The following is a 17,380-nucleotide window of genomic DNA, read 5'->3' as shown; positions in this document are numbered from 1 at the left end:
CCTTATAAAATGGCATGGGGGTGAAGTGCCCAACAAAAGTCACAGCTGGAATTTATTCATAAATGCACATCTATGAAATTCCTGCCTGTTAAAGCATGTATGAGTCCTGGGAAAGAGGCAGTTTTTTCCCAGACCTCCTGCCCAGGGTCAGAAGAGCAACACTTCCTGAACTACTGAGGGAATGCACGCAGGTGTCTTTAATTCATGTACAAAGAGGATGAATTTTCATGCTTGGAGCGAAAGAAAAATGCCCACATGTAATTTTTATGCAGATGAAAGAGTGTTTTAGCATATTCCCTCCCACACAATCCATCCCAGAGCTCCTTGGCAAAGTCAGGCTCCCCCTCTGTACAAACAAGCCCTTGCTCAATTTCAAAATCCTCTTTTGATGCCCACACAAAGGTATCCTTCAGACTTCCAGCCAGCCTGTGCTCCTTGGGCTTCATCCCTATTCCTCTTCCAGCAATCCCAAGCCTCTGCACCATCTCCACTCCCTCCTGGCTGGATGAACAAGCTGCCCTCTCCAAGCCCGTGCTGAACCATCCCAAAGCACTTTAGGAAGTTGTGGGAGAAGCAGCTCCCAAGCCCAAGAGGAACAGCTCAAATTTTCAGCAGACACCCTTAAAATAAGTATTCATTTCCATTAGATTTTCTTTTTTATACATTATTATGGAGAACTCTTGAACTGTTCCAAGAAGAATAGTCAGAGAAAAGGTTTATTCAGCTTCAAAGAGAACTGGGAAAGTTCAGTATGTGCAAAGCAGGCTAAATATGTAAATACATCACGGAATAGGCTAAAATGCAACAAATGTTTTGATGAGAATGGTTCTTACCGTATGAAAACCAGCTTGACCTTTGATGGGGCAGTTTTAATGATTGCAGAGGCATTCTGGTGGCTTCTTCCATACAATATCTGATTGTTTATCTGTTAAAAGAAAATGTTTTCATGTAAGTTGAGGAGTACACCTTGTTCTAATTTATACCACCAAGACTTCCAAGTTTACTGTGGGATAAGGAGATAAGACTCAAAGAAAATGTGGTCTCCAAATCTTGATCTGTATAAAACAGAAACCAATGCAGAGCTAATTTACTGTTATTAGTAAACCACAAAGGAGAGATTTTTTTTTTCCCCACAGATCCCTTGAATGGGTTTTAAGGATTATTCCCAGATTTTTGGAAAGCAACTTGATCTGAGGAGAATCATATAGATGTGACAACAGCACAGATGCTTAGATGTTGAGACTCCTGCACTTTGCCTGCAGGCTTTGGCCATTTAGGAGGACTGGCTGCTAAGACTGTGCTGACTCCTCAGCTCTGCTGAAGGAAGCAGGAGTGGGAGTCAGGGGGATGAAGGACAACTGAAGGGCATGATGCTGCATCACTTTGGCTGGGATGGACCCACACCTGAGCACAGCAGCAGGCACCAAGCCCTGTTCTGGGCACAGGGAATGGGAAATGCTGCAGCTGCCAGGGGAAAACAGCCTGGCCACACATGACCCAGGTGGGCAGCAAGGCCTGGCACCTGCCCTGGTCAGCAGTGGGGTGGCCACAGCAGCAGGGCAGTGACCAAGCCCTGTGCTGGCACTGCTGAGGCACCTCCAGCCCTGCGGTCACTTCTGGAGTCCCCAGCCAAAAAAATAGGACATGGAGGGACTGGAGCATGTCCAGGGAAGGGAATGGAGCTGGGGAGGGGGCTGGAGCACCAGGAGGGGCTGAGGGAGCTGGGAAGGGGCTCAGTCTGGAGCAAAGGAGGCTCAGGGGGCCCTTGTGGCTCTGCACAGCTCCTGACAGGAGGGGACAGCCGGGGGGATCAGGCTCTGCTCCAGGGAACAGGGACAGGAGCAGAGGGAACGGCCTCAAGTTACACCAGAGGAGACTTTGATTGATATTTGGGAAAATTTCTTCATGGAAAGCCCTGGCACAGCTGCCCAGGGCAGTCCCCATTCCTGGAGGGATTGAAAAGCCCTGTGGATGTGGCGCTTGGGGACACGGGGCAGTGGTGGCCTTGGCAGTGCTGGGGGAACACTTGGACTCTGTGTCCTAGAGGACTTTTCCAACCTAAACAATCCTGTGCTTCAATACTGCAGTTTTTTCCTCCCACTCTAAATTTACAACATAATATTTACATTCACATTTGATATACCAATGCTGCTTAAAACAATAATGACAACGGAGCCCAGGAACAATTCAGTGGTGATTACAGAAGGAATTTTTGTTACTGCAGATGTTTGTATTGGATTCTGGGTCTGTGATCTTAGAAGGATTTATTTTTTTTTTTTTTTCATTCAAACAAGCAGTAACAGGCCAAGTCTTCCAGCCTGGTGTGATATGGGCTAGTCAGACACATTAGGAATATTCACAAATCTTATTTTCAGTGGGTCAAAACATGATACAAGTTCATCAGTTAAATAAGGACAATGCAAGGACAAGAATAAACGCCCTAACACTTGGTTACTGACTGGGATTGAAGTGCAAAACTTTCACCTACCAAGTCTTTTATTGTACAAAGAGGGTCCCAAGCAAGGTCTAAAAGGAAATAATATCACCATTCCCAAAGAGGTAATATGGTTCTGTCTGCAGCTGCCATGGTGGAAAAGGCAGGGTGAGAAGCAACATCCTGGGCCATGCTTCATCAATCAAACATCAATTTAAAAACCCAAAATGAAATGAATGAATGCTCAGCTGCATTCTGGCTTCAAGCTCAACTTGAAATTTTCAGTGAGTTTGTTGACTTAATTTCTCTAAATCTGAGAATAAACTGTTCACTGGGAATACTGTATGCTTTACGAATTGTTTGGATTTAGTTAAATTACCATCAATTTTCCTAAACAGCAGACTTCTTAGATTAAAACTTATAGTCTTTACTCTGGCTAAATTAATCCTATTCACTACATGTATCAAATAGTCCAAAATTTAATTAGCTGTGAGCTGGATCTCTAAGTTATAATTATTTAATTACTCCAAAATGAAAACATAATCAAAGCAATATATCTCCACAAGGTTTTGGACTGTCCTACAGAATTATTACACCCAGTATTAATTTTTCGGTTTTTTTTCTTTTTAAAGTACACTTTCTTTTGCAAAATAAATTAATGCTCTGTTAGTTGCAGACACCACAGTGATGAGCAAAATACCAAAGCCTACTTAAATAAAACAAAACAGAGAACTTCTAGGATTTCAGATGTAACACCAGTTTAAATATTTCAAATTAAATAAAGTAACACGTCAGATTAACCAAATATTACTCTGGGAGTCAAAGCCTATAACTCTGTGCTTTACTTTTTGCATTAGAGATTAGAAAAGAAAAACAAAGCCTGGACTAAGCAAAAGAAATAAACAGATCTAAATCAACCTCAACTCTTCTGGAAATGTCTCTTTCCGTAACTCCTTGGAAAGTCAGCAGAGCTTGGAGAAAGATAAAAACTTGCTGCAGGTATGAGGTCAGGTCAGCCCACAAGTTCAGCCTTTAAAGAAATCACACATTGCTTTATGGCAGATTTAATCACAGATCCCAAATGTCCTGTTGCCTTCACCTACAGAAGTTTTGGTTTACAGTTTCGTGCACTGAAGTAGCAGAAAGTACAAACTCACTGAAATCCGAGCTCTTGGGTTCAGGGGAAAAAATCTCCAGGATTGTTTGCTTCTCAAACTTTAATTTGCAGAAGAGAAACATTAGATATGGATATTAAAAAAAAAAAAAACCCAACCCACACTGTTTTTACTACGTGGCAGTAATGGAAATCCATAAAATTAGTATCATCTGATTTTTATGAAAATCAAGTTAAATGATACCCCAAAGCTAGTAAAAATACTGGCTTAGCTTTCTGTAATAATTATTTCTTTATACAATGCACTGGGTTCCTTCTTACCACAGGAATTGTAGCATTTCAAGACACAACCAGACTCTCTGAAACAATGGGGAAAGTTTCAAAGCCTTTTTTTATCAGTCAAATTTTATATACTGAAACCCCATAAAGTACAACGATCTCCCAAAGCTTGAGGGAAAAAACTGGAGAGAAAAAACTAATTAGAATGTGAATTTCCCTCACCAAAATTCTTGCTGGGCACATGTTTAAACATGTGCATCATCTAAAGTGATCAACAGAGCATAAAATCTGTAAGGACAGAAAATATCCTGCTCTGAGCTGGCAGCTGATCCCTGTGGCTCCCCACCTGGGGAGTGTGGAGAAAGGACATTGGGAACCACAGATCCCTGAGCCCTCCTGCCCAGCAACCTCCCCCTGCCAGCCTCACCTGCTGCCAGCTTGGAAATCACCACCCAAACCCAGCCTGCACACAGAGCACACCAAAAAAGGATCTGCATCCTCTTCTGAAAAGGACACTGCAGCAGTTTGTCCAGAGAAACTCCATCCCTGGAGTGAGTGTCCCAGGCCAGGCTGGACAGGGCTTGGAGCAGCCTGGGATGGTGGAAGGGGTCCCTGCACAAGGAATGAGATGAACTTTAAGGTCCCTCCCAACCCAAACCATTCTGTGATTCTGTTCTGAGATTCCACAGCAAATAAACTGAGAATTAAATGCCAGTCCCCCACGTCTTAGAACAGAAATGGCATTGTGAGTTTGGCTGGGGAGCTCATTTACTTGGGCAAAATACTGCTGTATCTATTATATTATTACAGCATAACTTCTATTTATCTAAGCACCTTAAAATAAAATAGCAATAAAAATGCATTTAGCACAAAAGCTCTCTGGCTTTGAGCAATGGGAAAAATGGCATGAAGAAATAAAATGTAATAATTGTCACCTGGGCAACAGTCCAGAATGGACAACAGGCAAACTTCTACAGTGATTTTTGTCTGAAGAGCCAAAAAAAAAAGAGCTTTTACTCTTTCAAGAGGTGCTGTGTCCTCACAGAATAAAACACAGAAAGGGTTGGGTGGGAAAGGACCTTAAAGCTCAGCTCATTCCAACCATGGGCAGGGAAAACTCCACATCCAAAGGAGCAGTTTCTTTCCAAACCCTGCCCCATCCTCAGCAAGAGAAGGGGAGATGGTAGAACATCCCAACATCAGTAATTCAGCATATGAGGGCTCTAACAGCCTGGTTTATTAATGGAACTCAGCTGACTCTCTCCTGGGGAGATGATAATAACAATAATAATAATAATAATAATGGTAATGGCAGGGTGGATTGTTCAGTGAGAACAGGAGCTTCTGTTCAGGCCCATGCAGAGCTGGGAGCAGCAGGACTCAAGGCACAGGTACAGCTCCAGGTGACCCTGCTGAGGGCCATGCTGGGCACAAACAGCCCCAGCACTGAGCCCAGTCTAACTAGACACGAAGCAGGGCAGACACCTGCACTAAACCAGCATGAGAGCGAGGCAGGAGCACCACAGATGGCTCCTTTGCTTGGAAAAAGAACAGAAAAGCAGGACTGGTGTCCTGTAAAAAAAATACTTTTCTGTGCAGGGACCAAATTCTGACCCAAGCAGTTTCTCCATATGTATAAAAGTAGGATGAAAGGACCTTTTTCCCCCAAAAAGCTGTTTTCTCCAGCCACACAGCCATCCAAAATACATCACTGAAGAGGTATTAAAAAATAACGATCACATGAAGGTTTTTTATGTGACCTGCATTTCTCTCAGTGCCAGGTTGTGAAAACAAACCAGGATGATCATGCCCCCAGAAGGCTACTGTTGTCTGCAGAAGCTAAAAGTGAGCTGGTATTTCATTAATTCAGCAACAAAAGATTTCATGAATAAGGAGCTGAGGCAGCCTGGCAGCGTCCCACATCCTTCAGTTGAATCCAATCAAACCCCAGTTCAAAAGAATAATGAACAGGGAGTATCTATCTGTCTAAATGGCCATCCCATTGAGCTGAACTCCAGCAAAAGGCACAGGGAATAATCTGCACACCCTGCAGTGGCATCCTCTGCTCTCATGGAGCAGGACTGTCCAAATGGGGCAGCCCAGGACAGCCCAGAAATGCCAGAGGCTTCCCAAGATGTGAATCCCTTCTCTTGCTGAGGCGTTCCAGTCCTGAAAAGTGAGCTGTAATTAAAGATGCAGATGCAAATGTACCTTAAACATGCAGTTAGGTGAGAACCAGATGGGAGCTCTGTCATCTCACTGCACATGGCTAATGCAGAACCCAGCCCTTGGTAATGCAGGGTGTTTTGAATTTATCCTTTCCTATAAGGAACTGCACTCCTGCCCACTGGTGGCACATCTTAAACTGGATGGCAAGGATAAACAAGGTAGCTGCTAAAGTCTCCTTGAATTTTTATTTGAATCTGGGCATTTTTGAGATGGAGGATCTCACTTTCCTTCTACTGAAGGGAAAAAAAACCACCCCATTTTATTTCCAACTTAACAGTGAGAGGAATGAGGGCAACACCATCACTTTGGGAAATGCTCCTTATAATGTGGCTCATCCATGCAAACCCAGCCTTGTGATTAATCCCAGATGGTGCCTCTCTCAAGTACTTCAGATCCTCTGCTCTACCAGGAACTACCTATGATATGCAGAGAACAGTGTCATGAGTTCTTTCCACACACCCAAAACATAACCATTCTCTCTTTTTTTTTTTTTTTTTTTTTTTTTTTTTTTTTTTTTTACCACTAGAATTCAGTGTCAGGGACAGAAAAAAACATCACTCTGAGGGAGAAAGCAATTTTCCTACCCTACTCCATTATGGTCCAGACCTTCATACCTTTTCTCACACTTAAAATGAAATCAACTTCAGATGATGGTGTTTTTACATAACCAAAAAAAAAAAGGTCTTTCTTGTACTATGTGTATTGAAACCCCCTAATTACAGAACTGTTAGACAATGACAAATGCTTGGACAATTCTGACTATTCCCAGGGTACCCCCAGGCAGCCAAACTGCTCTTTCTCAAGTCAAGAAATGTGAAAAAAGAGGTGGTTTTCTGATTGCACAGAGAGCTGCTGAAAGTTCAAAGCATCACCACCCACAGAGAGCAGCAGGTCAGCAAATCCCTGCTCCTCAGTGAGAGCCTCTCTCCAAGGGGAAGATCCCCAGGGATGGATGATTTTTTTAAACCACTGAAGCAAATACCACGTGGAGAATCGCTGCAAAATGTCATTTTGCAACAGCCCAAAAACCAGATGAAGTGAAGGAAAAGCTGTGTTTGCAGGCTGAAGGTGAAGCAAGGAGACTGGAGAAAAAGTGAAGACAAAATACTCCACTTGCTAACGAGCTCTCTTGCCTCGTGGGTGAACTCGTGCCAGACACAACTACAGAAAATAAGTATTTTAAGTTGCAACAGATCAAAACAGATTACAGCATGAAATTTATTTTCAGGACGGGGAATATCCCTGTCATCTGTAAAGACACATATGGCAACATTGAGGGGGTTTTGGCTTTTTTTTTAACGAAAAGTGTGAATTTCCCTGTAAAGCACACATGCACTCCAAGGATTGATTTACTGTCCCCTTCCTGCCTTTCAACAGCCCCTCCCCAGGCAGAGCCTGTGAACATGCTGAGAGCACAGACTTTGCTGACAAGACATTGCTTTTCACAGGCCAGTGATTTTCGTTTCACTGCAAACACATTTACCTGCCAAAGGCCAAGTTCTCAGTTGGCATAAATCAGCACAGCTCCTTGCTCAGCCACCTAATTCCACTTCCAGGCTTTATTTAAAGGTTCAAGATGCCTCTCCCTCCCTGCACACGCTAAAGGGAACAATTACCTTGAGGAACTCATCCCCAAAGTGCATCCAGGGCAGAGTTTTACCTCCAGGAGCTCATTCCTAAAGTGCATCCAGGAAAGAGTTTTACCTTGAGGAACTCATCCCCAAAATGCATCCAGGGCATTACCTCCAGGAGCTCATCCCCTAAAGTGCATCCAGGGAAGAGTTTTACCCAGAGGAGCTCATTCCTGATGTGCATCCAGGGAAGAGTTTTACCTCCAGAAGCTCATCCCCAAAGAGCCTCCAGGGTAGAGTTTTACCTCCAGGAGCTCATTTCCAAGTGCATCCAGGGAAGATTTTTACCTAGAGAGTTCATCCCCAAAGGGCATCCAGGGAAGAGTTTTACCCAGAGGATTTCACCCCCTTTATGCATTAGAAAGCTCATTTGTTATAGAGTATTTCTGTAACAAAGAGCATCCAGGGAAGAGTTTTACCCAGAGGATTTCACCCCCAAGTTGCATCCAGGGCAGAGTTTTACCTCCAGGAGCTCATCCCCCATCCCCAAAGTGCATTCAGGGATGAGTTTTCCCCAGAGAAGCTCATCCCCAAAGTGCACCCAGGGCAGAATTTTACCTCCAGGAACCCATCCCCAAAGTGCATCCAGGGAAGAGTTTTATCTCAAGGAACTCATTCCCAAGTGCATCCAGGGCAGACTTTTCCCCAGAGGAGTTCATCCCCCAAGAGCACCCAGGGCAGAGTTTTCCCCAGAGGAGTTCATCCCCAAAGAGCACCCAGGGCAGAGTTTTACCCAGAGGAGTTAATCCCCAAAGAGCATCCAGGGCAGAGTCTTACCTAGAGGAACCCATCCCCAAAGAACACCCAGGGCAGAGTTTTATCCAGAGGAGTTCATCCCCAAAGAGCATCCAGGACAGAGTTTTACAGAGGAAACCTATCCCCAAAGAACACCCAGGGCAGAGTTTTACAGAGGAACCTATCCCCAAAGAACACCCAGGGCAGAGTTTTACCTCCAGGAGCTCATCCCCGATGTGCATCCGCCCGTCCCGTCCCGCGGGGCCGTCGGGATTGATCCCAACCACGAAGATGCTCATCCTGGAGCGGTCCTTGTTGCCAGCCAGGCTGAGCCCCAGCCCATTCTTGTCTTTCTCCAGCTCAATAATGTGCAATTCTCCCGGGAGATCTGCATATCTCTGCCTGATTTTTTCTGGGAAGGTCAAAACATAAAGGGAGTTAGAACATAAAGTGAGTTATGTGCAGATGTTCAACAACAGGCACAAATATGCCAGAAATTTATGGCTTCTCAGCAAATAAGTGCTTTTAACAGAGGTCTTTTCAGCACAGACTCTAAAATATCATTTGCTCTGTGTGTATCAGTCACACAGCAAAACGCAGCATCAGCTGTAAATCGTGTTTTTTCACATGAAACCCACACTATTTTTAATTATTTGCACAATAGCCTGGTTCCAAACCAAAACTTTTCTGAAAGGAGGGTAAACAAGGAAATTCCAGAGGCACCTTTACCTTACAAAACCTATCAAATTCAGGAAACTCTTGTAAAGTTCGAGCTGGTTAATTAACCACTGCGGGAAAGTGAAGCCCTTAATGGCACAAACATTACTGCAAGCTCACATCTCAAGGTAAATCCTTCTGCTTCCTCCTGGTGACTCAGGAATCTTCCCAGCACGCTCTGCTTAGCTCCACGGGCTGATTAGGCAGAGCAGATGTCAGGGACAATGCAGATGAGTGATTGCATTTTTAAATGCAGCCTCACCTGATATTAAGGTAGCTATTTGTCTTTCATCTGCATTTCAAGCATTCCTGTGACAGAGCTCGATATATTTACAAAGTTATTGGGAGCACACAGCGTGGCTGGGGATGTTGACAGGTTAATCTGAGTGTCTTTTCACCACTGGCATACAAACATCTATCAGCACTGCTGGGGAGGGCAGTTCTTCCCTGTCTGCTTTCCCCTTGCAGATTTGAAAGCCAGTTTAAAGCAGCACCTGCACCCTTCAGCTGGGCCACACGTTTGAGAGAGAAAGTCAAAGTATACCCCTATGGCTGGGTGTCACCTTTAGCACAGAGCCCAAGGTGAGAGGAACTGCTGCATTATGCATGAAAAGGAGAAATAAGGGATATTATATGTTCAACCATATCCCTGAGTCAGCAGCAGGAGCTAGATCAATATTAGCTACTACCACCCTCCTGGGGAAGCATATTTTAATAGTGTGATTTAACTGCTGTAGTGAATGTTCCCATGACAACAAGAAAGAGGGAAAAGGGGAAGGTGAGAGGGAGGCAACCAAAAGTGAATAAAAACTGCTGAGAAGAAAGAAGACAAGGTAGAGATGTTCCTTCCACAGCCCCTGTGCTGTCAGGGTGATTCAGCTGAATGTGGGATGTTCCCAGTGGCTCTTCTCTCCAAGGGTCCTTCCTGAGTAATTGTTCCAGCTGCAGCAGCCCCTTGTGCCTTGGCAGAGCCCACTGGGACATGGGGAGCAGCTTCCCATCTCCAGCCCCAGCTGCACCCAAGAGAATTACCCACACTGAGAGCAGCCAGCTCTCCCCTCGTTGTATTTACAGGCTGACATTTTCCTGCCACGCTCAAAACCCCAGTGCCTGAGCCCAAAATCCCCAGGGTGTACAGTCAGGGTGAGATGTTATCCCTGGAAAGCTGCTAAGGCCCTAGAGAGCTCTGCACAAAATCAGAGTATCACAAAAAAAATTAGAAAGCTCATTTGTTACTATTATATGCCCCCAAAAATTCATGTAACTGTGTTAAATAAATGGCAACCCATATAGCTGCACGGCTCTTTAATGTATTTCTTAACTAATGGGGTCAACTTGTAATTAGAGGATGGATTTGGAAATTGTTTTGTCTTCTTAGTAACAGAACAGCAAGACAGGAAGGATCTCAAAAATGGAGTTTCTGAAAGCAAAGGAGATACAGCCCCACACAGCTACACCTGGTTTGGTCACAGCACTGAGGTTTAATTTCTTTGCCCACCAGGCCAAGTCCAGACCTGCAGAGCTCTAGGGCATTTGCTGCCCACCACAATTAGACAGATAACTCATTACAGCACAGCGAGGAGCTGCAGCACACCCCAGAACTGGGCACCAGCAGAAAAGGGTTTTTCTTACTCATTGCATTTTTGTGGCTAAAACCAAGAACTGGAGCTGGAGGGATGCTGTCCATCACCTTCTGCACAGCTTCCTGCACTGCTTGCTGAACATGGGTAACACATCTCACTGCTGTTTGCCAGGAGCAAGGAACATGTCTAAAGCATCACTTGAACAACTCACAGCCGGGTGCACAGACAGGAGCTGAAGGAGCAGGACACACACACACACACACGTGTTTAAATGCAGTGCAGATGAAGATACACATCTTCAGAGACTGCCTCAAAACTCATTCCTGGCTTGTCAGTAGAATTCCCCAGCACGAGCAGCCCTGTGACACTGAAACACACATTGCTCCAGCCTCTGCCTGCAGACAGAGTGCCTCTGTGACCAAGTCTGTAATTCCACGGTGCTTCCTCCCCAAAATGAGTTTTCTCACATGGGAGAAATGTTGGCAGTCCAGAAGCACATGTGTATTCATTTCTGAGCTGGGCTGGAACTAAAAGTGAGCTTTAGTCCTTCAAAAATCAGTAGTTAGGGCAATTGCCTGGGATGGGACAAAGCTCCACTAAAATTCCTGTGTTGGGCCAGGTCTGGAAACCTGGTGATTGAACCCCAGCTCTGTGCTCCAGCTGTGCCAAAATGCCCCACTGTGGGAACAAATCTTGGGGTAAAGAAAAAATTCATCTGGGCAAAAAGCAGAGACCAACTCCAGGGCTGGTTGCTTTATTTGTTAAGGGGCTGGGTTGCTTTATTTTGTTTTTTTTTTTTTTAAGTGTCTTCCCCGTTGCGTTACTTGTTGGAAGAAACCCTTACTTACAACAGAAGGAAGCCCCTGTGTGGACTCAGCCCTTGATTCTAAATTATCACATTCATTTCCAAAGCAACTATTCCGTGGTTTGAGATGGCTGAGGTGACTAAGAGGTAAAATAGAAGGGGGGAGGCAGGAGGATGCTCCGAGCCAGCCCCATTTCCATCCTGGCAGGAGGCACTGCTGTCCTGGAGAAGGGACAAGTAGAGACACCCCTGCTTTTAAAACCAACCCTCTCCTAGCACAGGCTGCCTCCTCCCTGGCCAGCAGAAGGTTCTGGCTCTCCCCAGTCCCTTGGAAGGGCTGTCCTGGCCAGGCAATAAATGACAACAAATTCCCAGTGGTGCTGCCTCGCTCATCCAATCTGCATACAAACATCCTCTGGGCATCCAGCTGACTTCCTACAGCACTGTCACGGTAGGCTCAGCTTGCCTCTCAATAATGATCTCACAAAAATAATTTTAAACAAGTATTTACTGCTTAAACAAACCTGCATCTAAGGCATCTTCCCTTCAATGCCTTTTTCAGCTGTTTTCTCTCCCCTCCAGCTGGTATCAGTTTTCAGCTGGCTGCCTAGGGTTGGGGAGCCAGTTAGCATCTGCTTTTGCAAAGAATTCCATTATCTGCCTTCATTACCAGATACTTTACACGAGGCAATTGTAATTCTGTTGTCGCTGCATCACACATGGGACTCGGTGTCTCTTGTTTTGGCACTGCTCGGGGCTGTTTCCACATTCGGTGACAATATGCCCATCACAACTTCTGCAAACACATCTCACCAAGGATATTTCACCAGCTAATACTGCAGCCAGCTCCTCTTAAAAAACACCACACAGATGTAGCATGAGCCAAAAGCACGAGTAAACGCTTTAGTGATCACTCCTGCAATGATATTTCCCTGTTATATTAGCAGGCAATTACATTTCAAAGGGAAGCCCTGGAAATGGAAGACAACTGCTCCCAAACAATCCACTATTATGCTGCTGCATATGTTTCCCTGCCTCAGCCACTATTCCTATTATTAAACAGAGAGATAAAAGAAATAAATGGGGACAATATGGTCAGGATATTGGAGTTTGCACGATCTAGTACTGCAACAAACACACAATTTATCTGCAACGCCAGACCCAGCCACCACTTCTCAGGAAGGCTCTTTAAATGACAGATATATAAAAGCACTTGCAAAGGGCTGAAGAGCATGTTTCCCAAACCTGCTGAAACTTCCAGGTAAATGAGCTGAAAGGGAAGAGGCGTTGCTTTGGAAAACCGTGTCTCTGCGTGATGCAAATGAGAGTCCATCCAGAAAAGGTAAAAAGAGGAAAGAAAAGGCTCTGGGTGACTCAGCAAGGTGATCTGGTTTAGTACCAAATGCTCAATATTAAATATGTCAAGGCACAACTTAAAGAAAAGGGGAAAAAGACCACAAAGAGAGACAACAGCTGATATCTGAATACAGAAGGTGATGCTGGGGATTTTCCATCCCTCTTGTGTCACCCCAGATCTCCGTTAGCAGCATATGCTGGCTTTTGGAGATGCCATTTATCAGCCTGCGCTGGTTCTAATGCCTTTATCTCCCATTTTTACCCCACAGCACAAAACCTGGTTCCAGCTCTGGCCCTCCCCAGCACAGCTCAGGCAGTGCTGCAGCAGCACTGCTCCTCACTGGGCACTGACAGACATCAGCATGCAGGCAGCATCCCCTGCACACAGCCAGCCCTGCATATCAAGCAACCAATTCCCTTCCTGATTTCACTACAAACATTAAAAAAAATTAATGTAGGAAGTCCCTTGAAAGCTAACCCTAGAGCTGTGAGGGCAGCCCGTCTAATTTACTGATTACAATTTACAAGAACCTAAATAAGCATATTGAAGGGACCATAATTGAACAAATGGGGTTTAGAATTCTCCCACTACTAATAATATAATAAGCTTATTGTTTTAATCTTCCCACTAGCCCTCTATTCAGCTCCAAGGAGGCAGACAGTTCTTCAAACCTTATCTCAAAAGTGATGCACTCATCTGTTTTCATAAGCTTTCACGAAAAAATAAAGAGTATTTCTGTAATGCTTTTCTAAATTCCATTAAATCATTGCAATTCTTCTCTCAGTGATCAGCAAGCATAAGAAAAATAGGGCAGTTATACTCAAAAATCTAAATGGAAGGGCCAGAGATGCTGTTCTCAGCAGTCCCCCTCCCTCAGGTGATGAGAGGTACATCCTTGTGAGTGCTGTTGTCTCCAAACCCGGGGGGCAGAGAGAGCTCCCCACCTGGCCCAGAGACTCAGCATCCCCTCCAATCTCCCCGTGACATCCCTTTGGCAGCACTTTGCTCCATCTACACCATTTGGAAATCATTTCCCAAACCTGAAGTGATGATTTGCAGACAAAAACAAAACTCAGCGTTCCTATTTTCCCTTTGGCAGACTTCAAGTAATTCTCCCAGTCAAGAAAAAGAGCTCCATGGTCCCTTCTTCCCCAAAATACTGCCAGCCAGAATACTCTAACACTACTTTAAATCCCTTGAGGGAGGGAGCATGCACCAGGTGCCACAAACAGCCCAGGTGTGGGCTGCACACCCTGACAAATATGACAAATACAGCTCACCCAATACAGACCTCAAGTGCAAAGCAAGCAGGCATTAAACTCTCCTGAGACAATATTCTTACCCTCAGCTGAAGGTTCCCCTCTTTTCCTCTTGTTTTGTGTGAAGGATCTGGGCTCTTATTTGGGATCTCCAGGTTTCTTCTCGCTGCTCCCTCCAGCTCAGGCTCCAGTTGTGTTTTGCTCCTCTCATTCTCAGCTCACCGAAGGAAACTTTCCTTCTCTCCTTAAATCCCACCTGTCTCTCACATCACTTTTTACAGCAGAAAGTGGAAGTGTCTGCTGGTGCTTGTTAACCCATCCAGGAAGAAGGGGATAATGAGAGCCTCCACAATCTGATTCAAGTACCATTTCAGCCTTTAGAAACTGTTAACCATTAATTACTTCTTCCTATAATCAAGGGAACCATCACACCCCCAAAGACAACAGCAGGGAGAAGAAAAGTGACTGAAAACCAGGGAAACTGTGGTCCATAATACCACAGAGCATCTCCACTCCTTGCACCATTTCACACCAACATTCTGCACAAACTGAGTTTTTACCAACAATTTTTTTTCCTTATTCAGGCCCAAAGCTTCATTCTGAGGCTGCACTTCCATTGCACAACATTTAAGTCCTCTGAGGAAGAGATATTGTATGTTTTCCTTTTTTTAATTGGATGAGAAGGCCATGATGAGTCTATTCACACCCATGTTTATCTTTTAAAAAGCGATTTAGTGGAAGTGTGCTAAATAGAGCATCCCATGCTAATAATTGGTGATTATAAGGGAATCTGCCTTCCCCTGCACACAATCCTTCCACTCATTTGCCTTTCCAATGATGCATGAACCCCCAAGAAAGCACTTGGTTTCCTCAGAAGTGACCTCCTCTGGGTGCTGTGCTGTGACAATCACTGGAGCTGAGCTGGGAGTGCTCCTGCTCCAGCTGCTGCTCCCGAGGTCCTGCAGGCTCTGCAGCAAAGCACTGGCAGCTCTGGGACTCTGGGTGCTTCCTCCAGACAGGAGACACCCTCCTGGAGCATCACACTGCCACTGCTTGATTAAACACAACCAAACAGCAACAAAACTTTGGACAAAAACCACTGTGAGGATACAAACGGTGATGTGTAAAAATAAATCACGTCGTGGTTATGCCTGGGCCATGAAATGCCAGATGAAGGCATTTTTGGAGTAATGAAATCCTTAAAATGTGAGGTAGGCTGCAATGACAGCTGCTGTAGATGCCTTTTTTTAAGAGAAAAATCCCAGAGAAACACTCTAATGTAAATATCCCAGTGCATTTTGTGGCACTGTGCAGCTGAAGTCACTCAAAGCCAACACCCTGCACTCTCCAGAGCTCCCCAGCTCGGGAGCATCCTGGAGATAAGGCTCAGTTATCTCTGCTCCCCAAGGAAAACAGCCCTGCTGCTGCCTCCCACAGCTCTCAGGGAAGGCTGGGTGTGAGAACAGGGCAGGAACATCAGGAAAGACTTCAAAGTCCCAGGGAAACTCCAGCTGTGCAACAGGGATCCTGAAGGATCCAACTGCTTTAAGGACCCCTTTCACACCTCAGTTTTTGGAGAAGATCTCCCAACTGGGGCAGAAACGTCTTTCCTAACCTCCTCTCACAGAACCACAGGATCCCAGGAGGTGGGAGGGACCCACAAGGCTCATCCAGCTCCTGGCAGGATCAGGTTTTCTGTCCTGTTCTTGCTCACTCTGCCCTGGTAGGATCTATGACCCATTCCCTGCACTTGGATTTGAGAGCTGCTCCTTCATTCGATGTGCCTGAATATTGGGAATTCTAATCCATTGCCTTCTCCACTTGATCTCAATGCAAACAAATGAATATTATGAACATTTAAATTCTTCCTGCTCTGACAGAAACAATGTAAGCTGATCCTGATAATCTCTAATAACGATGTTCCCACAAAGCAATGGGCACAGCCATTATCTTGGAATCTTTCGCATGGAGTCTAATTAAAGAGAACTATGTCAAACTCTTGTCAGAAACTGAGGGTTTGTTACCTAATGAAGACTTTTAGGGGACCAATGGTAAGTAACTTCAAGAGGCAGCACAGACAACACCTCCCAGAAGTCGAGGTGAGGAGACATGTCTCGCTTAGTGATTCATTTCATTCCATTAATTTAAGAACCTGCAGTAAGAGCCTGAACCTCCTCCCTCTAGAGCGGGACTAGAGAAATTTGGATTTAATAATCAAGACTTTTTGAGCAGCAAACCCAGCCTGTGCTGATGAGTCCAAAGATCTACACAACATCCTTCAAGGAAGGTCTCCAGGGGAACCGCCAGGCGCTGTGAAATGTAGGAAAGAACTCCAACAATGTAAAACTTCCCATAAAACCAGAACAGCAGTACTAACAAGCCATAAAAATAGACCAGGGAGCTGGTTGTGTAAGAGCAGGTGAAGAGGAGGAAATGACACTGGGCACTGGGATAAGAGGTGGTGGAGAGTCCCAACCTCGCTCTGCAGAGCCCTGAGACACAACGAAGCCACGTCACAGGGACTTGACAATGACTACATGAAACTTTTGGATTAAAAACCCCCACCCCAGAAGTCTTACATTTGCTGGCACAGCAGTTTTTAAATGTGCTGTGACAGTGATTAAACAGATTAGAGCTGGATGAATCACTGGGACTGTAAAGCCCAGGAAAATGCCCACGGAGCTGGGCTAGGAATTACAGAGAGAGCCTCAATAGCAAGAAGCCCCACAGAAGATTGATCATGACCAGCTACTTCAGCTGTGAATTAATTCAATGGCAACCTTAATGATAAATTTTAATCCTCTTCTCTATTTTTAGGTTTTAGTTGTTTTGCTGAAGATTGATTGTAACTGTCAAGCTAGGTACTACAAAAATAGATTTACTTGCACCAAAATATTGTATCAACATTGCACGTTCCTTTTTTAGGTCTACTATGGAGATCTAAGTATTTTAAGTATATATAGAAGCTATATAAACATTTAAGGAAATATAAAATTTATGATACATTTGGTTAATTAATTAATCATGTCAGATATTGTGAAGAGCTTTCTTTCTATACTTTATATTTTTCCTAACAACGTATACTGTTTGCATTTGCAGAGACATGAGAATGTAATTAAAATACAAACAACAGCTTCGTAATAAAAACCCTGCACACAAACATACCAATTAAAATTAATACAAGAAAAAATGCCCTTACTGCCACGTTTTCCTTGAAAACTGGGATATTTAACAGAA

At 44.6% G+C, this 17,380-nt stretch overlaps 1 protein-coding gene across 1 annotated transcript in view; it reads right to left on the bottom strand.

Moving 5' to 3' along the window:
• PATJ (PATJ crumbs cell polarity complex component) overlaps positions 1-17,380 on the bottom strand; it is a 130,509-nt gene that overhangs the window by 45,125 nt on the left and 68,004 nt on the right. Inside the window, exons 27-28 of the mRNA XM_041483240.1 lie at positions 8,638-8,834; positions 834-925 (exon numbers count right to left, since the gene is read on the bottom strand). Coding sequence (XP_041339174.1) covers positions 834-925; positions 8,638-8,834 — 289 coding nt within the window. The remainder of the gene's footprint in view (positions 1-833; positions 926-8,637; positions 8,835-17,380) is intronic.

Source organism: Pyrgilauda ruficollis, unplaced genomic scaffold, assembly GCF_017590135.1.
Source record: "Pyrgilauda ruficollis isolate IOZ18807 unplaced genomic scaffold, ASM1759013v1 scaffold6, whole genome shotgun sequence".
NCBI lineage: Eukaryota > Metazoa > Chordata > Aves > Passeriformes > Passeridae > Pyrgilauda > Pyrgilauda ruficollis.
Note: the sequence above shows the minus strand (reverse complement) of the source record. Positions and strands in the feature narration are given on the sequence as shown.